Here is a 26091-nt window from a genome sequence, read left to right as displayed (position 1 = left end):
GTCGTGTTTGCTGCTGTACTGCCACCAGAATGACAGTGGCTTTGCAGCAGTACTTTCAAGGATGCGCAGTAGTAACCTTCCTGTTGTAATTATGTATCATTTACCACCTAGATTCTGCAGTGCTGATGTAATTATGTATCCTTTACCACCTAGATTCTGCAGTGCTGATGTAATTATATATCAATTACCACCTAGATTCTGCAGTGCTGAATGAATGAATGGCTGCTGTTGAGTCATGTTCACAAATAATTTGCATCACAGTACATAAGCTAGTTGAAAACAGATGAACTTCCTTCTGTTGGGCTGATGCACAACATGGGCAGCTTGTATGTGTTTACATGATAGCCTGTAGAAATAGGCCAGCCTTTTTATGGCTGTATGTTGGGGGTACCACAGTTGCATGAAGTGTCCAACTGATACTCCTAACATCGCTGCACTTTTATTGTTACTCTGCTTTTTCCTCTCTGCTTATATCTTCGCTAGCAGAATTTTCCGGTAAAATAATGCCTCTTAATTTACCTTTTTGAACAGCTTCTGTGTCTAAAGTATGGCTAATTAAGTTATAACCCCTTCCTGTCTATGCCTTCTTAACCCATTCCCCAGTATGTATGTATCCTTTTAATACATTCAGCAGTGACCTCCTGTCTGTCCCTTCTTAACCCATTCCCCAGTATGTATGTATCCTTTTAATACATTCAGCAGTGACCTCCTGTCTGTCCCTTCTTAACCCATTCCCCAGTATGTATGTATCCTTTTAATACATTCAGCAGTGACCTCCTGTCTGTCCCTTCTTAACCCATTCCCCAGTATGTATGTATCCTTTTAATACATTCAGCAGTGACCTCCTGTCTGTCCCTTCTTAACCCATTCCCCAGTATGTATGTATCCTTTTAATACATTCAGCAGTGACCTCCTGTCTGTCCCTTCTTAACCCATTCCCCAGTATGTATGTATCCTTTTAATACATTCAGCAGTGACCTCCTGTCTGTCCCTTCTTAACCCATTCCCCAGTATGTATGTATCCTTTTAATACATTCAGCAGTGACCTCCTGTCTGTCCCTTCTTAACCCATTCCCCAGTATGTATGTATCCTTTTAATACATTCAGCAGTGACCTCCTGTCTGTCCCTTCTTAACCCATTCCCCAGTATGTATGTATCCTTTTAATACATTCAGCAGTGACCTCCTGTCTGTCCCTTCTTAACCCATTCCCCAGTATGTATGTATCCTTTTAATACATTCAGCAGTGACCTCCTGTCTGTCCCTTCTTAACCCATTCCCCAGTATGTATGTATCCTTTTAATACATTCAGCAGTGACCTCCTGTCTGTCCCTTCTTAACCCATTCCCAGTATGTATGTATCCTTTTAATACATTCAGCAGTGACCTCCTGTCTGTCCCTTCTTAACCCATTCCCCAGTATGTATGTATCCTTTTAATACATTCAGCAGTGACCTCCTGTCTGTCCCTTCTTAACCCATTCCCCAGTATGTATGTATCCTTTTAATACATTCAGCAGTGACCTCCTGTCTGTCCCTTCTTAACCCATTCCCCAGTATGTATGTATCCTTTTAATACATTCAGCAGTGACCTCCTGTCTGTCCCTTCTTAACCCATTCCCCAGTATGTATGTATCCTTTTAATACATTCAGCAGTGACTTAAGTGTACAAGTGGCAAACTACATCTGTTGACCTATATTTGAGTTCCATACCTTACACGTGTATGCTGTGTGATACCAAGCAACTTACTTTATCAGAACAGTCTAAACAACTGCCCTTGTAAAAGAGAAATTTGCTACTGGTGGGAGGTATTTAAGCAGTACATTGGAAGTAAAACACGAGTGTTTCCACTGTGTCATTCCCGAGTGTTTCAAAGCATGTACATACAAGGTTCAGAAATGGGAACTCCTAATTGTCCCGTCATTGAGCACCGTCCATAAGATAATGTTATAATAGTTAGGGTGTTTACCTCACAGACACAAGACACAGGGTTTGAGTCTCGCCTTTGAAAGGAAATTGACTAGGCTTAAAGGGACAATCTTAGAGTCTAAAATTCTGACCTAAAGAAACTTGTCCAGATAACTCTGTTGTCACCACCCACTCACCACATTTCTTCAACCCTACTACTGGTTCAGTTTACTTTATGCAGCCCTGTTTTCATTTCCTCTAGTGAACATAGTTAAGAATATTAATTTCCTGTCAAAGCTTTTACTCCCTGATCATTGGGAAATAACAAGGTTATTAGATTTTTGTGTGTGTTTGTGGTGGGAGTGGTTAGGCAAGACTTTCAGTGTTTACTTTTTATGAACTAATCAAAAAGTTTATGTTAATCGTGCAGTTCTTTATTTCTTTTATTTATTCCGCATAGTGAAACTGCGAGCAGTATAGTCAGAAGAGTACAGTTTAGTGAATGTGTACTAAATCTTAGAAGTCTCCTGACATATTCCTCTTATTCTGTAGTAAAACAATCTCAGAATTAGTGTGTAAAATTGTCACAGGTTACGATACTGTGCAGCCTCCATTGTGACAGTAAGTTTTGGACTTCATTGTTTAAAATGATGCTCTTGCTTGTTTTTGTTAGGGCAGGTCAGAAAACCATTACACTTGGGTAGCATTCAGAGATAAAAAAACAAAACATGAAAACAAATGTCGGTTTCTGCTACTGTTCAAAACTTGCATCATTCTGATACTTTCTGCAGAGCAAGTGGCAGTCATGCATAACATCATAATAAAAAATAAAATATAAAATGAAGTGAACAGAAAATGTTTACTAATGTTTTATTAGCTTTGCACTGCTTATATGCTTTCCTGCAAGGTAGCAGCAAGTAAGCTCATAAGATTCCTGAAAGGCTACTTTTCTTTCAGGATAAAAGGCACGGGTGAAACTAATTAATGACTTGGGGAGAGCGAGTACAACTGCAATTTGAGATGGAATTTAAATAAGACCATTGAAACTTCCTGTAAGCACCCCCCACCCCCACTGCCAAAGCTGGGGCATGCTCAGAAAGCCAGACTGAAAATGTAAACAAAGGCCAGAATCAAAACAAAAAATCTGTGGGACTGTCCCTTTTAAAATAGCCTACAAGAGCAGCTTGCCTAGTATTTGCCTACTCACATTAAAACAGTGTATGCTGGCTTCTAAATTAGGCAAATTCTCTAGAATATGTGTGCCATTTTAAATGTAATTCAATTGTAATAGTTTTCTGTGTATGTTTGTATGTAGGTACTGTTCATACACAACCATACTTTAATTCTGAAGCTAACATACCATGCAGTAAGAAACTTGGGGTTGGGGGATGTGTGCACTAAAGGAAGGCATACTTTGGGGCAGTTATCTGGGGGTGGGCTAACAAGAGGGGTCTTAGGCATTTTGTTCAAGATTTCTTTGTGAGAGAATTCCCGAGGCATTATGTAGTGTTTACAAGTTGTATTTCCTTTTAAAGGCTTATTATGAAAATGTAAGGCTTTTATTAGTAGACGAGATCCTTCACCATTAGGGACTGTTAAGTAATTTTAGTAAAACAATTAAGTTGTAAATTTGCTGCCGTTTAGATTAGTCATTGTTTTAATGATGTGCAAAGTGAATGAGTCTGCCTTAGTTAAATTAACATGCCTGTTATTGTTAGCCAGTACAACACAAATCTTTAACTAGGCTGTCCTTCTAGGATATAGTTTCTAATTTGTCCTTGGGGTCTTGCTGTTGCCCATTTCCCTGTCCATTTTAGTCTGCAGGGGGGAAGTGACCTGTTACAGTGAGTAATATTTTTTTCAGTGTTTCTGGGGCAGGGGGTAACTGGCTTGAGGTGGTAAGTAAGAAGTCCGGTGCAGTCACTGGAGGGGGGCTCATTTGAAGGAGGAAGGGTGGCAGTAGTGAAACTGCAGTGTTTATTTTATTGTTGGACACTCACTTTTTTCCAGTTCAGGGTCAGCGAGGAGCTGGAAGATATCGCAGCATTCAGTGGGTACTAGACAGAAAATTGTAGGGAGGATGTCCTTTTCTAGAAAGTGAGCATATATGCAAGTGTGTATATTCACACATACAGGAGTCACTCTAACCTGCTGCACAAAACTGTGAGTAATTTGGAGCAGGAGTTTAGTTCTGTGGTGATAAGGAGTTTTTTTTCCCCTTTTTCTCCAATGTTGCACAGTTTTAGAGTTAGTATATTTAGAAGTATGGGGATTTGGGGGGGGGGGTGCAGCATCCCATGTGGGAGGTGCAGAGAGTCTAGCCTTCCTTCATAAATGGTGTGAAAATGTTTTATTTCTATCCTGTATGAGATCACAGTACAAAATAGTTACAGAACATGTAATTTCTTTCCTGAATGCAATTACAAAACAGTGAAGTAAGGGCATGTTGCTATCCGGCAGAATAGCTGCATCCTTCAAACAAATAGCACTTGTGTGTCACAAACATTGTTTTGACTGGTTGGCACTCATTGAGTTAGTTATGATTGTCTGAGCCCTGACCAGTCCTGTATTTGACAGTGTGTGTGTGTGTGTGTGTGTGTGTGTGTGTGTGTGTGTGTGTGTGTGTGTGTGTGTGTGTGTCTTTTTATTTTTGTTAAATTGCTTAATTCTCTTAAATATGTAACCTATGTGTATTTTTCTTTTGATTTTTGTTAATTGCTAAATATTACTGTATACTGCATTTTAAATGTTTATCTGCTTGGAGCTTTTCTCCCTGGGCCTCCGCTGAAAATGGATATGTATCGAGTCGGACTTTCCCGGTTAACGAATGTAAAATTAAAATAAAATAAACGTTGCTTGCTGACATTATCTTTCTGACCCCATGGAGCATTTTAGCATCAAACTGTGTCTCTGAATGTGAGTGTCATCCAGTGGAGTCATAACCACCATATGCCAGTATCATCTGGCCCTTAAAAGGGACTGAGAGTTACATTATGTTAAAAGGGTTGTAGGATCCTCCAGTTTTATGTTAATCTTGGGGGTACGACATAAGGAGCAAGTTTGCAAAGAATGTGTTTTAAATGAAGTCTAAGATACTAGGGTGTGTACATTCAGTAAACCCAGGAATGCAAAAGAAAAAGAAAATAGGTAACTGCTAAACTTGGTGTGTAGAGTGTAACCCAACTGCCTACAAATGGCAGGAAAATTAGGTTTTAGGCTCTTAAGTAAATGAACCAAACCTGGTCGAAACATTAAGGGTGTCACAGCTAATACAAGTAAGAATTTTACTTGATTAAATTAGAGTATTGGTAAGAGAAGGAGTGAATACATCTAGCAAGGACAAGAGGGGAAGAAATATAGATGTTGTTTGCTTAACAGTACTTCCACACCACTGCAGAATGCGTCATTGTATTTAGGCATTCAGAGGTTTACAGCTTTGTTGTAAACAAAGGTCATTGTGGGCTGCCCAGGATGACCATGATTGGCTAAGTCACAGAAACCACTTGCTTACTTGTGTTAGGCAAAACAAGTGATTACCCAAGATCAGATTGTTCTGGGGAATGTCCTCTTTCCTCACTGTCCTGTGACAATGGAGTTCATATAAATACATGGAGGACTTTAGGGGGCTTACCATTGTGCAGAAAACACCTGTATTGAGCTGCCTCATTGCTTTGCATGTAACAGGCAACTTGTGAGCAAATGCAGTGGGGTTTCACTCTGCCACCATTGTGTCATGCAGCAGGGGAGCTGTAAGTCTGCATGTTCAGCTACGGTTGCAGCAGCACAGCATCACAGGTTTACATACAGTAACATACATGTACACACCATCTATATTTTATCAGCACAGACTATATTTGAACAAGCTAAAAAAAAAAAAAGCAATACAGCTTCTATGTGGCTCTGACTATTATCTAGGTGACTCAAATTGACTTAGAGAATGGTGCATCCCAGTTTGCAGTTTTTCTTTTAGAAAATGGTTTTCTTAGGTAGCTGCTGACTCTGTGGCATAGAGGGGTGGAACCTTGACTATGACCCGGACAGCCCATGCTCGTCTAGCACTTCAGGCTGTGAAGGATCTGGTTGGGGGGGGTAGAGAAGAGCACCAACTGTTGTCTTTCCTATTACAGGAGGGAGGGGAGGTGGGGTTTCTTCCATCAGTGATACTGCCTGCTGTTTTGCTTGGCAGATTGTTTATTCAGCAGGGGGGGGGGTGAGTTCTAGTACTAACAAACGCTACATGCAGTGATGAGCCTGGCATTACCAGCTCTGCCCAGATGGGGGCATAACAAAAAAGCCCTGGCATACAGGATGGTATATATGAAGCTGTCACCTGCTCTGTGTTTATACTGCCCCTTCCTATTCACTGATGGCCAAGGTTGTCCAAGAACCAGGGATGGGTAATCTTTGGCACTATGTTAGGAGAGATTGAAGCAACATCGAGCAGTTGATGGTCAACTGAAAGGTATGCAAAGGTAGGGTTTTTTATGTGCTACTTTATTTTATGCGTGAAAAGGAAAAATAGTAGTGGGTAGTTCCAGAATTCAACTATTAACAACATAATTGACTGAGTCCTTTTGTATTTGATGACTAGAGGTGATTTGGTTAAAATTTGACTTTGCATATATCACGTTATTAAGAAAGGAGGACAAAAAAGACAGTTTACCACTTCTTTATGGCAGTGATACATTAAAGAGGTGATGTCATAATTGTACTGTAAGAAAGATATTTTGTTGCTGAAATTTGTTATATTATACATGTTCAGTTATTCATGCATGCAGAAATGAGGATTACAAAGTGATAGTTTTTAACACTTCGTTGTGGCAGTGACTCATCAAAAAGGTGAAGTCATCACTGTTTTATAATAGGGGATTTTTTTTCCTGCAATCTGATCATAGTAAAATAAATGTTTCAGTGGTGTATTTTGTGTCATGAAAAGCACCATATCATTTGTTTCACAGCAGTGGCTTGTAGGTCTTCATTGTGATAACTGGTTACTCCTAATGCTTAAGTTAATAACTGTTGTGTCACTGCGTAGTAAAATTGTTCCAGCAGAAGGTTTAAGAATAAGATAAAGGGTTGTAGGAGGAGTGGGCACCATAGAATAAGACATAACACTGAGTAAACTTATTGCTTGTTCACTAAGGTCATTTGCTAATACATATATTGTATTTTCTTTGTGTGGTTGTGCATGTAAGTGCACATCCATTGTATGCAATTTCCTTTCAGGTCATGGATGTATAGCTCATCAGACACTAATTCCTTACGTTTGGCTCCTTGGTGTTAACTTTTTTTATGGTGCTTCCTTGAAGTTGGATTCCCAGTCATTGTCCAGAGAAAACCAGACCGGTTTTGCAGGGTAGAGGAAAACTGTCAAATGTCTCTGTCCAAATCTTATTGCAGATCCAGCAGTCATTTCTTTAGGTGCCACCCAAGCATCTGAAGTGGTGCCTGCACGCAACATTCTGGAAGTTGTGTCTTAGACACACACACACACACACACACACACACACACACACACACACACACACACACACACACACACACACACACACACACTTTGTGTGTGCATATAATTTTATCTTAATCTTTGGTATAAGCCATGCCACACGGTTGTATTAAGACAGCAGGAGAGCATTATTCATAATAAAAAAAATAAAAAAGTAGAAAAAAAAAACAGGATGCAGCTTTGAAATAGGGCATACTGAAGTTTCTTCAGACTGCAGTAAAAAGTCAGCAAACATGCAGCTAAGTATGTATGTAATTCCACTCTGATATGTAATATATGTATGTCTAAATATACACACACATGTATATGTAAAGAAACAGTGACCATTCTATAGAAAGTGGTCCCAGTCAGAAGGGATTTGAAAAAGGCTAGTAGAGAGGAGGCAGAGAGTAGTGGCATGTCCTCCACTCCCATGTAAGGGATTGCTTTTTAGTCTTGACTTTCTAAACTTTCTTCCTCTTTAAAACCCATTCCTTCTCCTGCCCCCCCCCCCCCACTTGCTTGGAAGAAGAGGAAACTTTTTTTTTTTTTTTTAACAGAGGCAGGTAGTCAGATTGACTGCATACATTTGGGTAAGCAAAATATTTGTTTCTGGATGGCATATTAAATTCAGGGCCCTTTCCATCTCCAACATAGAGCAGTAAACCCAGACAATGTTTCCAGATGACTTGAGTTAAAGTGGTGGTTCTGGTGTTGGAGGAGGTGGGTAGGGAAGGTTGAAGGTGAGCAGTCAGTGCAAGCTTGCCTTTCTGAGAGAAAGGGCTTTCTCTGTCATTCCTCCACTAGAAAGCAGAGGCTTACAGGCAACAAGGGCCGGGAAAATAAGAGCATATGGGCTTAGTACTACTAAGCCAATGACAGTAGCCATCATTAGCCCCTTATGGTGACGTGGGTGTCCAATTCAGCCACACAGGTGTATGGTTAGAACCATTATCAGTTGTAGGCTATGTTGGTGTTTCTAGAGGTGGATGAATGAACAAAACACCTCTGTGGCTCCCTTTGTGATGGTTTCTCCAGTTGGCTCACTCTTCTATACTGAGGACTCCCTAGTGGCAGGGGAACAAATGAGCTTAACAGCAATAGGATGAGGCTTCATTGTTGGAAACACAAAGGGGAAACATCACCTAGAAACAAATTAAGACCTTCCTAAATTCCAGGGGAACAACTCGCCTTTCTCTACATCAGCTAGATTAGTTAATTTTTTTTTTTTTTTCAGCTGCCTTAGAAAGACTGAAAGTACAGGAGAGCATTTACTATCAAACAGCACTTTTCTCCTTTGCCCCTATACCCCCCAAACTTGTATTTACCAACTCTAAAATTACCATACTGCAAAGAAAAAGAAATAGTCATAGAAATGGCATTCTCTGACTTGGTATATGTAACAGGTTAGATTTTCAGTCACTTAATGCTGAGTCTCGGAATATGGAGACCCATTCATCAATTGCTTTCAAGTGATTTATTCATCGTTTTCCCTTTGCACCACACAAGGTAGTGCGCAAAATGGCAAACAAAATTTCTGCAGTAGTATAAAAGGTGTCTGGCCGCTCTTTTTCCTGGTGGAAACATTTTTTTTTATATCACCTCTTTTCTAATGATCATGCCACTGAACTTAAAAGTAACCTTTAACCTCCGTGACATCATGGTGAAAGTATAAAGTGTGTCCATAGACTTTAATGGACACACTGTTGTACAGGAGCAAATTGCACCATTATGGCCTGTGGACGTAGAGCACACACTGCTTACTGTGACGTCATGATGGACCACAGAAGATTTATTTAGGCCGTAGCTTAACAAAAAATTTACAAACCTTTTTGTAAAACAATGGCCAAACAGATACTAGATTACAACAAAGTAAGGTATGCTGCAGCACTTAACACACTATCCATGATGCATTATGAACATGAACAAGTCACTTTGACTGCTGATTTAATAAGTGAGTTATTTAAGTAGCAGAACTATATCTATTTTTTTTTTTTTTCAGTTAAAACACTTAAATCTTTTAAGTTTACATAGCCATTATAAAAACATAACTGTGTAAACAGAAGACTGCACAAATACTGATGTGTGTCATCGTTTTGTTCTACCACAGAACCACATCATGGCTAAAACAGGTCATTGGCTCAGACAACTTAACCTGGGTAACAAAACAAACAAAAAAAAATAATATATATCTTAAAACAGTAATTTTATTTTTGCTTTTGTTTGTGAGTTTAATGCTACATATTCTCAAAGTTTATTTTCCTTTTTTGCATTTACTAATTGTGTAGCTTTCTGACTACTTACTAATATGTTTTACCTTTTTTAATATTTATATTAATTTGCTTGTCCTGCCAGGTGTCCTTACGTAAGCAGGAGATTGCGGACAAGCTCAATGCCTGGATCATCTTCAGTGAAAAGAACAAAGAGTTGTGCGAATGGCTGACACAGATGGAAAGCAAAGTATCCCAAAATGCAGATGGTAGCATTGAAGAAATGATAGAAAAACTAAAAAAGGTAATGGCTACAATTAAAATATCACCGGTTGCATGATTGTTTCATTCTGCTGATCAGTTTACAGATGTAGAAATTATTTAAAAAAAATGTCCTTCCATATTTTAATAAGGGTTAGGTCCACAGCACCCCTCCCCTCTGCAGACTGTAATATTCTACATATTTTTTCCTACTGTGATGTGCCACTAATTGCTAATTTCAGGATCACTTGTACTAACAGCAGAATTCCCAGAGTAATACTTCAAATCAACCATAAGATCAGACTTCATCACATTACAAGTAGAGTCTGACTCTGCAGTAGAAATTTGAATAAAAAGAAAGTGTGAAGACATTGAATTTTGTCTGAGAGTGGTATGTTTGTTTAGGATTTATTCTGCATTTTCTGGGGATATTAGACATAATTGTTGCCCAGTATCCATATTATCCTTAAAGATTGTGAAAGATTCTGCAGACTTAGTGGAATAATCTGTGGATATAGTCTTGTTTCATAAACTAATTACTATTCAGTGCTTCAGTCTTGTTGGTTTAGAGACAGAGTTTTCATTTATAAGTATTTTTCTGTAGCTTTGTAATGAAATAACTTGCCATTGTCTTGTCCAACTAACAGAGGCTGGTATCAGTTTATGAAATGTATATAATTTATAGTTAGCAATTACTGCCCTGTTTAGATGCAGAATCACATTTCTAGTGACAAATTGTTATTGTAAGGTTATCAGACTATAGGCGGGAAGTAGTTCTGTAAAACATAATACACGGGGAGAAAAACATGCAAAAATATGTGCTGTAGGTTTTCTTTCTGGCTGGGATTCTCTGTGCAAGTATGTATTTTATTTTTTTAACATATGAGATGCCTCTATGGCTAGCAGCACACATTGATGGACTTGGCTAAGGATATAGTACAATAAATACTGAAATGTTTCATGAAATATTCTATTTTTAGTTAAAACACTGTATGCCTTTCAAAACTTTGTAGCCATCATGTATGGCAGAGTTGAGCATTTAAAGCTTTAGTGAGTCCTTCAAAAGTTTGAGCAGGTGTTAGTTCTTTTTATTGTAGTCACTGCCTGATAAGGAGCCATCCTTTTATAATAGTACTAGTCCGGATCAAGTACTATATGGTGTCTGGGTGTTACTTAAACTGTTGCCCCCTCTGGTGTCTCAATGCTACACTTCTGCCTTCCTCAACAGTCATGTCTGGTTGACACAGGCCTTCTCTCACACAATCCTTCCATGTCCTTGGTTTCTGTTGCCTTTTCTAGTCTCTTCCAAATAATCTTCTGATTTACTGCTTATGTGCCCGAACCACTGTAATCTGTTCTCTTTGACCTTCTCTGCAATTGGAGCTACTTTTGGCTTCTGCTCTGATGTCCTAATTTCTTGGTCTGTGTGACAGTGTGTATTCTGCTACTCATCTCAGGCACTTCATCACCTGTAGTTTCCTCAGCTAGTCTGCCTTTACTGCCCAGCTTTCTGTACTGTACGGTAGTACTGGTCGCACATCTGATTTGTACACCTTACTTTTTAGCATCTTTGGCATTCTTCTGTCGCACACTTCCCTTGATACTCTGTGTCAGTTAGCTACAACCCATCTGATTGTAGTTTTGACATCCTTATTCAGACAGCTCTTCTCCTCTTCTGTTCGATGCGGAACAGCCCGCTGTTTCACACTGAAAGAAGAGGCTCCCCTTTGGGATTTTTGATTGGCTTATGGCATATGAGCCAATCAAAAGTCACAAAGCGGAGCCACTTCTAAATGTGGAACTGTTCCTCAATGAGTAGAAGTGGCTCCAATTTGCGATTTTTGATTGGCTTATATGCCAGCATTGGGTCTATGAAGAGACCATAAGATTGTTTCCTAAAACTTGAACATCAAAAAAAATACCATTTTTATGTTTTTGCAAGGGGGCAAGCCCCCCTGCAGCCCCCACACCCCCTGCAAACTATATATTCCAACTCCAAGATCACACTACGGTGTGGAAAATTTGGCTTTCTCCTTTGCATAAATATTGCACCATATCAGGTCTTTTTTGGTGGATTGGACACTCCAAATTGGCCCTAGGCGTGCATGCATGTGTGTGCCTTCTATGGAAGGTTGGGCGCTGGACTGGCAACTCGACACTGTAAAACTCCACTGCCAGTCATGAGCAGACAGGTGATCCGCTGTGGCGACCCCTAACTGGGAAAAGCCGAAAGAAGAAGAAGAAGATCAGATCTTTTTTCTTTCCAATATTCATGATTCTTTTTGACTTTCAAATATTTCTGGGTTTTCTTCTTTATATTTTCATACTTTGTCTGTTGCTTCTTTTTCCAGATGGTCGTTTTTTGTCTGTGTAACTTTTTATGGATATGTTGTATTAATGAATGCAAATTTGTATTTGAAGCTTTTGACAGTATTTTCTTTCCTCTAGTTTCTCTCTTAATCTTTCTGAATATGTTCTATGTGCAGATTCTGGGCTTCTTGCATAAAAGTAACAATACATACATTTCTTCCTTACTCCTTTGTAGCTTTTTTTTGGCCCATCAGTTTTTAAGTTTCCATGACTTGCGGATTCCACACTGCCATTACTTCAGTCCTGGCACAACTGCATACACCAGGACTGGACACTTTTTTTATCCTGGTATCTATGCATCCAGCTGTCTTTTTTTTATATTTTTTAACCTACCCGTCTCCATGATGTATGCTATACAAGTAAGATACACTCTCCCTATCTCTAGATATATATATGTATGTCATCCACTAAAGGAATCCATCACTCAAAGTACAGTGGACTCAGTAAATTCTCCTTTTAATAGGAAAAAAACATCCAGATAATCCAAATAGAACAGCTTCAAGAAACCGCTTTCGCAAATAGCTTCATCACTGCACTAGAGAGCCACACTTTTGTTGGGTTTAAATATCCTTAGGCTTAAAGCAACAGTCCTCGCTATTAATACTTCCCTAAAACTATACTCAATTAGACATTAAATTATCAAAAATCCATAAATACCAATAAGTATATTTATAAATATATTATTAATTCAAAAAGTTTTTTTTATCACTTTTACCAGTGCTCATTTAAACCAGGGTTATATATTGCCCCAAGACTTGTTATCCATAATTTTTCTTTACAGTCTAATAACTGGTCTCGAGTTAGCAAGTCCATTACCCTTACACTATCTAATCTTACAAAAATAAAATGAGATGAAGCATGTGTCAGTTTATGTTTATGTAATGCACTTGGATCACTCATATGTACTGCAGTTCTATTTCTAAACACCCTAAAATTTTGACCTACATAAAAAGCCCTGCACTGGCAGACAGACATATAAATAACCCATTCCATATTACAAGTAATAAAATGTTTAATTGTAAACACCTTTGGAGTATTAACTGATGCAAAGGACGTGTCACATGAAATCAGTTTTACAGTGAGCACCGTTACCACACATTGTGCTACCTACTGTCATTTTACTATTAACTGTCCCATTTTTTAAACCAATAAAGAATATTTTTCCCTCTCCAATATGCAAATTGACATTGATCACCCAGATATTGATCAAAAAATTCACCTGTTTTTAATATTTGCCAATGTTTGTCCAATATTTCCCTGTTTTTAAAAGTATTTCTACCATAAGTAGTAGTGAACCTAACATTTAAAGACCCAGTTTCCACAACTTTATCCCTAGGTCCAACCTTCAACAAGTCCTCCCTTTTGTTTTTGTATGTTTTTTCCTGTTAAAAGGAGATTTACTGAATCGGCTGTACTTTGAGTGCTGGATTTCATTGTGGATGATGTTTCTATCGTTTTGTGCACTCAGTTTGGTTTGGGCACCCGGACTTGTGGTTGTTGTTATATCATATGTGGGTCAGAGTTTCAAAACTTCAAAATTCATATGGTCAAGGCAGTATGATTGAACGTTTTGAATGGAGATTGCAGTACTGAAGTAGATCTTGGGGTTATTATATTGCAGCAGGTGTGGGGGGTGCAGGAGGACTTGCCCCCCCCCCAGTTTTATTTTTGTTTCTTTTATGTTCAGTATTTCAAAACCTCAATCATATGGTCTCCACCATATGAATTTCGAAGTTTTGAAACTTCGATCATATGATAGGGATATATAATATATATAAAAATATAGTAAAATCCATTTAATCTCGATGAGTACCTTTTACATGGTAGACACTGTTTTCACAGAATCTGACCAAGAATTTAGGATGAATTCAGTTCCCGCGGTACTACTGTCCTTTTCTTACTGGTTTCTTCATCTCTACATTCAGACCCCAAATGGGCTGTGGTATGTGAAGAAACAGGTAATGTGTATTTGAAAGGGTTTATTACAATGCATGTCTGGTGTTTTTGGTGTGGGGGGGGTGTGTGAAAGGTGTAAGATAGTGCTGCTGTGCAAAGGCAGGTGTTTGTCTGTGTATTCTGAACAGCAGTTAGTTCAAGTAGCCCAAAGTAAGTGCAGTGTTGGAGCCGATTCTTTAAATTTTGCCTCCCCCTTGCCCATTATTTTCATTTGTGTGTTTTTTATGTTTTGGGACATTGATATTTGTGTGTATGTGTCTGGACGCATGAATGCATTTGCATGAATGTGATGACTGTAATCTCAATGTTTAGACAAGTTGAAGAGTTTTCTTTGTGTTTTTGCACTGAGTTGCCATCAACGTTTTCTAACATCAGAATCAAATGCCAAACCCATTTGATCCTGTGGTTTGAATGTACCACTAATACAGACAAAGCTGAAAGGTGGCATTGTACAGTCTACCCATTGCTAGGCTGCCATGTGATGAGTAAGTGAAAGATTTGTTGTCCACTGTAGATGTCAAAGCTGTTTGTTTTTTGCCTCCATACCTACTGACCATCAAGCCCCTACAAACAGATTCAAGCTCATTTGTTGGAGCTGTTTGGGGGATCATCATTCAGGCAGTCATGAGAGTTGTTTGTACTTTTACCGGTGTCCTGACAGTAAGGGCATTTTTAATTTGTCCTATCCGTCGCCTGGATGGGGTGGTGTACCTTCTGCATTACCAAGGGAGCTACAACACTTTTTTCACTCTGCAAGTGAATTATGTCATGCTCTTGCTTGCTGAAAGCTGTCGCCAGTCAGTGTCTGTGTGCCAAAAGCACTCCTTACTCTGAAGGAAAACTGTTGCTCATGACCTGCACCCCCTGCCAGGGTGGGCACATTCGCCTCCCTCCCAGCTCTATCAGGTACGCAAGCTGCAAATCAGATTTTGGATAACCTGTGCCATAGCCAAGACTTTCTCCCTCTTTGCCACTGGGCTGGCATAACAGAGTAATTTTGAACTGTATTACAGCAGTCACTACCAATGATTCACTGAAGACCTAGGGTTGTACATTTCAATGATAATTGCATTTCACTTTGTTTAATACGTGACTATTGTATATAATGAAAACAAAGATAAAAGATCCCGGTACTTTAATAGTGAGCAAGATGTCAAGAGGAAGCTCATTTGGAGGTTGCAAACCAGATGTCAAGAGGAAGCTCATTTGGAGGTTGCAAACCTATCAATATGGGCTTATCTGAATTGTAAATAACAACGCAACAAGTTCTACAGTATCTGGTCTCATTCCTGTAAATATAGAAAGTCCAATTAACATTGTATCTGTAACTCTTCTGTCATTATTTTGCTTTTTAATTAAAATTCTGATATATTCTCAAAAATAAGTGTTGGCTCTGAGAGATATGTCTGCTCAATGAGCCACTGTGTTATAGCACAGTGCATTTATTTCATGTAATGACTTTGATTGCATTATCTCATTACCTTTTTATGTATGTTTTCTCCTTGTACAATTTGACCTATTGCATGTTCAGCTTATTATGCTTTTTTATTATGTTTTTTTGTGTGTGCTATTTATATTGGTATACCCAGTCTGAGTTTGAAATTGGTCTAGCCCAACTAATCAATTAAAATTGAATGCATTAAGGTTAAGCAAGTTGCAGATGTGTGCGTTGAAGTGTTTTCACTGACTTTTGCCCTTGTGTTGACTTGTGTTGTTTTTTTTTTTTTTTTTTTTTTTTGTCTAGAGATAAAAGCCTTCTTAAATAGTGTTTGTTTTAGTTAAAAGCATAACAATCTGTGTTTTAGGACTACATGGAAGAAATAAACCTGTTTAGTGAAAATAAACTTCATTTAAAACAACTTGGTGAACAACTCCTTAAAGTTAGCAGTACGCCAAGAGTTGGAGAAATAGATGGCAAACTTGTCAGCATTAATGATCGCTGGCAGCATCTTCTCGACCTTATTGGATCACGGTAAGAAATGGTTGTCTTTTAGCACTACATGCTTAAGAAATGGTTGGCTTTTAACACTCCATATATAATAAATGGTTGTCCTTTGGCAATGCATGCATAATAAATGGTTGCCTTTTGGCACAACATGCATTTGTTGCCTGCCAGTTTGCAAATAGTAGATGTAATTAAATGTTGCATGGAGAAAGAAGAATCTGAAATGTACTCATGACCATAAAACCAAAAAACATGGGTATGTTATTTAGTTAAACAACAGTATTAATTTTTGGTCATCTGTTGTTATTTCATAAGTTACGGATTCACATTTTTGCTGTCTTTGTTAAAAACATTGTTTTGATCTGAGATAATTGAAAAAAAGGCTCTTTAGATATACATTCTGTTTGGGGTTTAAACTGTAGCAGCCAGGGTTACAAATAAGTTTTAGATTGCCTCACTGATACGAAAAAGGATTACATTCTTCCAGCCTTACTGGCTCAAGGAGTAATGCAGGGACAACATAATCTGTATGACTATTTATATAGTTTGTTCTATTGTCCATGCCTTGCCTTTTTATTAATTAAAAATTAATTACCTTTTTGAAATGATAGATGGATTGCTTTTCAGTTTTGTATGGCAAGTGTTTTCTTCATCTACCTGAGTATAGACATGTAGAGAGCCTGGCTATGTAGATTTTAACTTAGTAGTAGAAAAAAAGTTTCAAGATAAAACACTCTACTTAACAACTGGAAACACACATACATAAAGTACTGATAAAGATTTCATTTCCTAAATTTGTATACTTTGTCAAAGCTGGGCATTTTCAGCTATGTCAATTGTAGGGTATGGTTATTTTATTTATTTTTCTCTCTCTACCATAAACACATTCACCATCATTTGTTTTTATTTCCTTATTAAGCTTCTTGTACCTAGTCTTTTTCACTGCAGACCCCCCCTTTACTGTGTGTGTCTTTCGGCTTTTCCCGGTTAGGGGTCACCACAGCGGAACTCTGGTCCGCTAATGATTGGCAGTAGATTTTTATGTACTGAGTTGCCAGCTCTGACGCACAACCTTCAACGAAGGTACGCATATTCACACATGTCTCTACTCAGAGACGCTCTAGCTGAGTATCGAACCGGACAGCGTCTTACTGTGAGGCGACAACGCTACCGCGGCACCACCACTGCGGATCATACAGACCCCCCTTTACTATTGTTTATATTTCCTTATTAAGCTTCATGTGCCTGGTCTTCATTACTGTAGACCCCTTCCCTTTACTACACAAACAGCGCATACTTTCTGTACTGCTCTTTGTACCACTTTGTTGCTGTGTATGAATTGATTCCAGGCTATTTAGCCCAGCGTATAATTCTAAGCTGACCTATAACCCCCCCCCCCTTCCCTGCTGGTGGTCAGCAGACTGGAAACATGTGACACAGTTGTAGATCATATTTAATGCAGGTCATCTGCCTGAGATCACTTTGTTTGTGTGGACCTCTCCAAAAATAAATTGTGGATTTTCATTTCTCTTGTTGAGCACCGGCTTTCAGAACTTAGTAACTGACGTTATTGTATTACTGCCAGTGAAGGGTATGTCATTATTGTATTACTGCCAGTGAAGGGTTTGTCAACAGAATTAAATAATAAATGTACAGATACATACATTGTTATGTTGTTGCATTTTAATCTTCAGGGAAACCTTCATAAATCAGGAAGTAGTTAAATTCAGGTCTTTGACAAGAATGTGTTTAAAATAAATATTTTTTAACCTTTTGTAGCAACAGTGTTCTTTTTAATTAAGAAGCTAAGCTGATTAGCGAGTCAGATGCCCAGATACTTACAAATTGTTTCTTGTATGGCAATTTAAGAAAAATAGCAGACCACAGCTGAACTGAGAGAAGGGTACGGGATGCTGTTGAGTATTTTATGGTTTTAGTCTTGCCTTTTCTTTGTCTTGTAAAGCTATAGTACATAATATGTAACACATTAACTTTTTCAAGTTGCAAGGCATTATGTCCGGAAAAGGGTTCCCAGCTGCATACACTGATAATATTTATATCATGTGGGTCTTACTGTAAGGGCCTGCTACAGAGACTGGAACATTTGATCACTTGTGTCTGGGTCTGTTCAAATTACCCATCTTAAAATCCTTGGCTTAAGCTATCTTATCTCACACTCTTCATCATATGCACAACATTCCTACATACTGGACAATGCAGCGCATGTATTGCCGCCTTACAGCAGGAGGTTTTCTGGTTCGATTCTCAGCTGGGGTGCCTTCTCTGTGTAGTCTGCATGTCCTCCCTGCAACTGTGTGGGTTTCCTCTGGGTGCTCCTGTTTCCTCCCATGTTACAAAGATATGCATCTGGAGCATTTCTTCCCAGGCCTCCTCTGAAAATTGGATTTGTTCTAAGTCAGACTTTCCCAGTAAACAAATTTTAGGTAAATACATTAAAATAAATAAATAAAAAAATGACGGCAAAGGTGTATTCATACCACAGTCATTTCCTTGATGTAATGTGGGAGGAGCAGGAAGACCCTTAATGTAGTGTGGGAGGAGTGGGCAGACCCAGTTCTAAATCTGTAATAATTTCTTCATACAGCACTATAGACTGATTTGTTAAATAATAGAGCTGCTATGATTGTTGTTTTTTCCTCTTAAATAGCCCTTTTTGAACTCGCTCCGGATATATTGGGTTAACTGAATATAGTTAAGAAGGGTTTATTTTATGGTATTTAGTATTTTTTTTTAAAAGACTTTTGCTTTTAGAAATGGAGGGTGGGTCTAGCAGCTGTCAACCCTGGTAATATGCAAACTTACAGTTAAGTATAGAGGAACATTTTTCAATTGAAGCACCTACGTTAGTTTTATGGAACAGTTCACGTGCTCTCTTGTTTCAGGTATGATTTATTGTTAGAAGGGATAATGTTCACACTCACAGAGGTGGTGGGGAAACCCAGTAAAACCGGATATTCTGCAAATTGTACAGGAACATACTCCAGGGAGATGAACAGCTGTAGTGGGCAGTTGTCCAGCAAAAGACGCTGAAAGGCAGTCTGAGAGCTCTGAAGTGGGCAGTTGTCCAGCAAAAGGAGAGACGCTGAAAGGCAGTCTGTGAGAGCTCTGTAGTGGGCAGTTGTCCAGCAAAAGGAGAGACGCTGAAAGGCAGTCTCTGAGAGCTCTGTAGTGGGCAGTTGTCCAGCAAAAGGAGAGATGCTGAAAGGCAGTCTGTGAGAGCTCTGTAGTACACGTCAACTTGCATCCTCCGCGTTGTCTCATCGGCTTTAAATGAAGAGGATCCATTGCCATCTCAAAAATCTGTTCCTCATTTCATAAAGAATGGGTGGGCAGATATGAGAAACACATCCATTGAAGTGACACTTCAGTCCCCCTTCTGTGATCCATTTTTTGATAATGGTCTCTTTCCATTATGCCTCAAGAGCCTACTTCAGCAACTTTCTAAAGTATAAATGTAAAATGGAAAATTTCCATCAGCAGGCAAAACACACTAGTAGCCAGGAAACAAAACGGAGTGCAGAGAAAAAAAGTACAAGTGTAGAAGCACAGCAGTCAGAGTTCAAAATACCCAAAGGTAAAGTAGGCAGCAAACAGCAGGCAGCAGGTAAAATAAATCCAAATTTAATGCATTAACCTGGAGAGCAACATTATTTTGCGAGTTGAAACTGGTTCTGTGTGTTCTTGAAACAAATGTGATGTCTTGCAGAAGTTGTTTTGTTTTCTCTCCATCATCCCAGTCAAGTCAAAACCCTTTGTTCTCGCATTGCTCACAAAATTTTTTTTCCCTTGAGGTAGACTCTTCCTGCTGTATGTCTCTCCCCCCACTGTATTCTTCCTTAAGGTAAAGCAAGGCTGAAGCAGTTTGATACTGGTAACTTTTTCTTGACCAAGACAGTTGTGATTTCCCCAAGTAATGAGTGATCACTCGTCCACATGGCCATTACCTCTGCATAGTTCCTTATGTAGTTCTAGAAAAGAAGGGCTGTATTTTCCATCCCAGTCTCAGAATTCTGTTAGCACAGAGTGTAAATGTTGTTTCTTGACATAACTCCATTTTTTCTCCTGTGTTACACAGCCTAAGATGGGCAGAGAGACATAATGCAGGAAAATATTACACTAATAAGTAAAAATATTCACTCATTGGTCTGTTACATGGCCTGGATCCCATACTCTGTCCCATTTCAAGATCACAGCACTATTTAATATGTGAATCGTAGTTGCAATCAAATAAATAACTTAAAAGTCCAAGCATCTGTAATATTTCTTTGTTTGCAAACCTTTCCACAGGTTACAGCACATCTGATTGTAAAAGCTCTTCTTATACAAGTTTTACATTTAAGCCCACTAAAGTGCAGGCTTCTCCCAATGGGATTTCCAACTGCATCCTGGGAAAAACTTACTTTACCTCCTTTTAATCTTCCTTATCTGCAGAACTAAAATACTCTGTATGTATGTTTGATAACTGCAATGGCCAAATGAGCCTTGCAAGACCCCTTTCAGCAGTGGCCCATGGAAAAAAGCTCCAAGAAAAGAAAATGTATACAATATCATAAGATTATACAGTACCATAGATTGAACTATGGAAATACATAAAAGACTGAAAGAGAAAAATAAGATGATTAAGTAGCATAAACTGACAATTTTGATGAGCAGAAGTAATAAAAACATTATGTGAGTAGTAAATGCAATTGGTGTAATGTATGAATTAAGAATGGAGAAGAAGGGATATGAAAGTGGAGGTTTGATGGAATAAAGAAAAGGGAAAGAAAATGATTACAAATCTGTGAGGCAGAAAGTAAATGCAGTGAAAAGGGAGGTTAAAATAACTTTAAGATTAAGAAAAGGTTAAGAGTGAGGAGGGACAAGAGAAACAATATGTTATAGGAAGTCGAGAGAGAGGTAGAGAAATGATATGTTATAGGAAGTAGAGCGAGAGGTAGAGAAACAATATGTTATAGGAAGTAGAGAAAGAGGTAGAGAAACGATATGTTATAGGAAGTAGAGAGAGAGGTAGAGAAACGATATGTTATAGGAAGTAGAGAGAGAGGTAGAGAAACGATATGTTATAGGAAGTAGAGAGAGAGGTAGAAAAACGATATGTTATAGGAAGTAGAGAGAGAGGTAGAGAAACAATATGTTATAGGAAGTAGAGAGAGAGGTAGAGAAACGATATGTTATAGGAAGTAGAGAGAGAGATAGAGAAACTATATGTTATAGGAAGTAGAGAGAGAGGTAGAGAAATGATATGTTATAGGAAGTAGAGAGAGAGGTAGAGAAACTATATGTTATAGGAAGTAGAGAGAGAGGTAGAGAAACGATATGTTATAGGAAGTAGAGAGAGAGGTAGAGAAACGATATGTTATAGGAAGTAGAGAGAGAGGTAGAGAAACAATATGTTATAGGAAGTAGAGAGAGAGGTAGAAAAGTGGGTGGAGTTATTGGACAGGTGAAAGCAACGAAGAGAGCAGAATGTAGTTTGGAGAGAATAAGATGAAAAAAAGCAGGAGAAGAAAGGATAGCACAGATATTAAAGGACGTGAGGAAGGTTGCTGTGGTCCAGATAAGCCAGGGAGGAACAGAAGTGGTGGAATCTGAAGTAGAGAAAAGAGTGGATAGGTCTGAAATGAGAGGGTGTTAAAAATGTGATGTGAGAGGTCCTTAGCCTTGCAGGAGTGTTGCAGGAGCAGAACCTGAAGTTCAGCAGAAATCCTTTGAGCTTCTTTTTAAAGCAGTTGGTGGAAGATGCAAGTCTTAAATTAGTGGATATGGAATTCTTTAGTTCTGAGGCATAAGTTGAATCCTTTTTATGGAGAGGAAGGTTGTAAGTTTTCTTCCATAGTATGGAAATATGCAGGCAGTGGATTCTCATATTGAGTGACTGATTAGTGTAGACATTGGATAAAGGGAGAGGTTTAGCACCTAGTTTTGGGTGCTTGGCAAGAAGAGGTTTAGCTGCTAATTCTAGATACTTGGTAGAAAGATTATCTGCTGCTGGAGTAGCTGCTTTATGCTTGTTGAGGATGTTGTAAATATATGTGGTAGATACTGGGTTTAATGAGAAGGAAGATTGCTGTAGCGAGCTTCATGGGAAGGATATGGAGGGTTGCCTAGCTTGATGCAGAGTTAGTGCAGGTACTGAGTTTGAGCATGAAAATAAGACTGGTCTTGAGCAAGACCATTTAAATAGGAAACCCATACCATGTATTTAAACTTATTAGAAGCACTAACCATATTCATGGGTGAGTTTAATTACCCCCACTATTAACTGGGAATTTTGTATGGCACCAAACATACATGCACAGAAATTCCTGGATTTTGTAAACACAATCTCCCTGGACCAGATATCAGTACACCAACCAGGGGTGCAGCCATACTGGATCTGGTCCTCACTAATATGGGAGATTGCTGGACACCCCCTACTGTAATGCCTTCCTTGGTAAGGTCTAGACCACAAAATGGTCTCCTTTGAAGGAAAAATTTTAAACCTGGACCCCCTGCTAAACCTGGAATATTCAGGAACTATTCTAAGGCTAACCTCCAGCTATTAAGTGAGAATCTGGCAAAATTTCAAGCCCCCATAAACCCCGAGAACACAGTGCCTATGCAGAACTGTTCACAGAAACCCTGTACAAGCATGTTAATAGCTGCATAGAGGCAGCTGTACCCACCAAGAAGAAGTACAGAACTAACTCAAAAAACAAGCCACCCTGGTGGAATCACAAAATCAATAGGCTGTATAACAGGAGGGAGAAAATCATGGCAAAAATTAGGACGTGCAGCACCCAGCAGGATAAAAGCACTCTCATCAAACTAAACAAACAACTCAGAGGACAAAGTCTACCAAAGCCAAATTTGAGGTAAGTTTGGCGTCCCAGGCCAAGGACAGTCACAAGGCATTCTTTAGCTATGTCCGCAACCTCAAAGACATTATACAATTGTGTGCAGAGCTCATTGTAAATTAAGCCACCTATACTGATCCAGAAGATATAGCAAACCTCCTGGCTGACAAATTCAGCTCCAACTTTACCCCTCTCCCCCCCCTCAACCTTCCCTCAGGAGATATCATCAAATATAACTCTCCCTACTATCACTGGGGAACAGGTCCTTAATGCTCTGTCTAAGACCAAGAGCACTGCATTTGTGGGCCCAAACAATATCCCAGGATGCCTTCTAAATAGCATGAAACATGACCTATCAGGGCCTCTGAAATTAGCCTCCAAACAGGCTTCTTGCCTCATGATTGGAGAAAGGCAACAGTCATCCCTCTGCACAAAGGTGGCCATCTACAGACCCTGGAAACTACAGACCCATAAGTCTCACTAATCTTATATGTAAAGCCATGGAAAGAATTATCATGGAGATGATCAACAGATATAGTAAATCTCCAGACACTGGACTCAACTTGGTGGACTTCTTTGAGAAGGTCACCAAAGTAATGGATGAGGGCAAAATCATTCACACTGCCTACCTTGACCTGGCCAAGGCATTTGACACAGTACCCCACTTGGGCATTGTTGTCAAACCCAAGAGGTTAGGTACAAACCAGTATGTCACCCAGTGGATAGCCAGTTGGCTTACAGGACTGAGGAAGTTGGAACTGGGGAGTCCATCTTTACAAAGAGGCCAGTCACAAGTGGAGTCCCACAGTGATAAGTCCTTGAACTGCTCCTTTTGGCATTTACTTCTCCGAAGTCAAGGCCGATGTCACTGGTCTCTGCCTGACTAAATTTGCAGATGGTTGCAAATTACGAGCTGTCATTGAGTTTCACACTGACACAAATGTTCTCCAGAAGGGGTTGATGCAGACAAGCAACTGGTGTCAGAGCCATGGACTAAAACTAAATGCCAAGAAATGCAGTCCTTTGTGAAGTCATCCATCCCTGGTAACTGTCATATTGACAACACACCCCTTATAGTTGACCCTGTAGTCAGGGACTTAGGGACACACACATTTAGTAATCTAGCATTTGACCATCATGTGTCTACAGTGGCGAGGAAATCATTCTATGCTGCACAACTTATAAACAAAGTTATGGCATCTAAGTCCAAGGAAGTCATTGTTCCACTGTATTTGGCATTCATTAGACCTATCTTTGAGTACAATGCCTCCTTTGGTATGTACCTAACAAGACATATCCAACAATTGGAATGTCCACAGAGGTTCCTCATGAAAAGAATACAGGGCATAAGTAAAATGTATGCAGACCACCTCAAGACCCTATCCCTGTATTCTGTCTCCAACAGGCTTTTGAGGGGACATCTATGCCTGGCATACAGGGCATTGTCAGACCCCACTCTGATGGGACCTCCTGCATATCCACAAAACAAACCGCTCCAAAATTACCCATTCTAAAGACTTAAACCTTGCCTGTGATATAAATAGGACCTGTTTGGCCTGTGATATAAATAGGACCTGTTTGAGAGATGGGTATGTATCCCAGAGACTACACCATCTAGGGAACAGACTCCCCATCCATGTGAAGCAGAGTTCCTCCCCAACCCAATTCAAGTGCAACTTAGACGACTGGATGGGAAACTGGAAATTCATCCCTGGTTTGGCCTCTGTGCCTCTAATGGACACGGGTAACCTGTAAATGGTTAGTCTCCCAGGCCCAAACTTACACTTATCAAGGGTATCAGAACTTGTCAGAGATTTGGGATGCATGGCTAGTCTTAAAAAGGCTGTTGTGGTTGTTAGCGTAGTAAACACTTATGAACCTATGGAAAAGGAAGTGAGGTGACTTGCAAAGGGACACAAGACAAATGTTATGATTTATTTGTAACTGACCACTCCTCACATCTCTTCTGTTAATGGAAAATGTACTTGCAGCTATGTTTTTTTGCTGTCACTTTTACAATTCTTTGCATGTTTAACTTCTGGAACAGATTGAATAGACAATGCTGTTTCATGAGTTCATAATAAAAGGGTGGAGTTTGTAATAAAAGGGTGTATCCATAGTTCTCAACCTTCCTTCTCCAAAATGAGGAACACTAGCCCTCATAATGTGGAACGAATGGGCAAAATGTGGAACACATACTAATGGCTTACTAACAACTTCAACTAGGAAGACCATAGGATGGTTAAAATATGCTGGTTTTACTTATAAAGAAGATCTTTTAATTAATTAATATGATTCATTTCTATTTACTATGGATTTTACTTAAAATTCCTAACACTGAATGTGTGACTTTCTTTCAATGTGGAACACTGAGGAACTTTGAGGAACATGAACTTTTAAGACCCCAAATGAGGTACGTTCCTCGTAATGAGATGTGGGTATATCTCTGTCTTACAAGTTAGCAGCTGCTAATCTCTGGAAAATATGTCCTTTTGTTTGAAATGTCTACATTGAGTTGCAGTTACAATGTAGTGTGCTAATTTATATTTTTTGTTGATTGGATTAGTCCCACTGGACTATGAGAGTTTTTATGTAGGGAGCTCTTAAGTGATATTCTGAGCAGGAGAAATTTGGCGAAGATACTTGGTAAAAAAGGAGGGGATAAAGGGGTTAGGGCGTGTTTAAAAACTGGTATAAGAACCATTTTTGTACCAAATAGCAGGGTACTGTTTATCTGTGAATTTTCTATAATTCTGGATTAGAATATGTCAATTTATGTTCATTTCTAGTCCTGCTGAATTTCTTGTTTGTACTACTTCTGTATGCAAAATGGAACCATTTTTTTCTAGACTGCAGATTTGCAGAGTACGTGATTAATGCTGTACTTACCTGTTTGTTACTTAGTTCATGTGAGAAAGTAATTTTCTGTCGTTATAAATACTGATTTAGTGAGTATTTGGCCAGAGGTTTCTTGTGAATAAATGAGTGTAAACGTTTTATGTGATGGCGTTTTATTTTAAATTGTGCAGATAATACCGAAATACAGGTCTCTTTAGCAGCACTGGATGACTGTATTGTTAAAATGCTATTTGTGTCGA

General features: G+C 39.0%; 1 protein-coding gene across 1 annotated transcript in view; it reads left to right on the top strand.

Annotated features, from left to right (window-relative positions):
- The window catches only part of SYNE2 (spectrin repeat containing nuclear envelope protein 2), a 3814665-nt gene that overhangs the window by 3349325 nt on the left and 439249 nt on the right, over positions 1-26091 (top strand). Inside the window, exons 118-119 of the mRNA XM_044073561.1 lie at positions 9747-9905; positions 15994-16160. Of these exons, the coding sequence (XP_043929496.1) occupies positions 9747-9905; positions 15994-16160 (326 nt within the window). The remainder of the gene's footprint in view (positions 1-9746; positions 9906-15993; positions 16161-26091) is intronic.

Source organism: Protopterus annectens, chromosome 6.part0 (assembly GCF_019279795.1).
Source record: "Protopterus annectens isolate FY-2018-M chromosome 6.part0, PAN1.0, whole genome shotgun sequence".
NCBI classification, from domain to species: domain Eukaryota; kingdom Metazoa; phylum Chordata; order Ceratodontiformes; family Protopteridae; genus Protopterus; species Protopterus annectens.
Note: the sequence above shows the minus strand (reverse complement) of the source record. Positions and strands in the feature narration are given on the sequence as shown.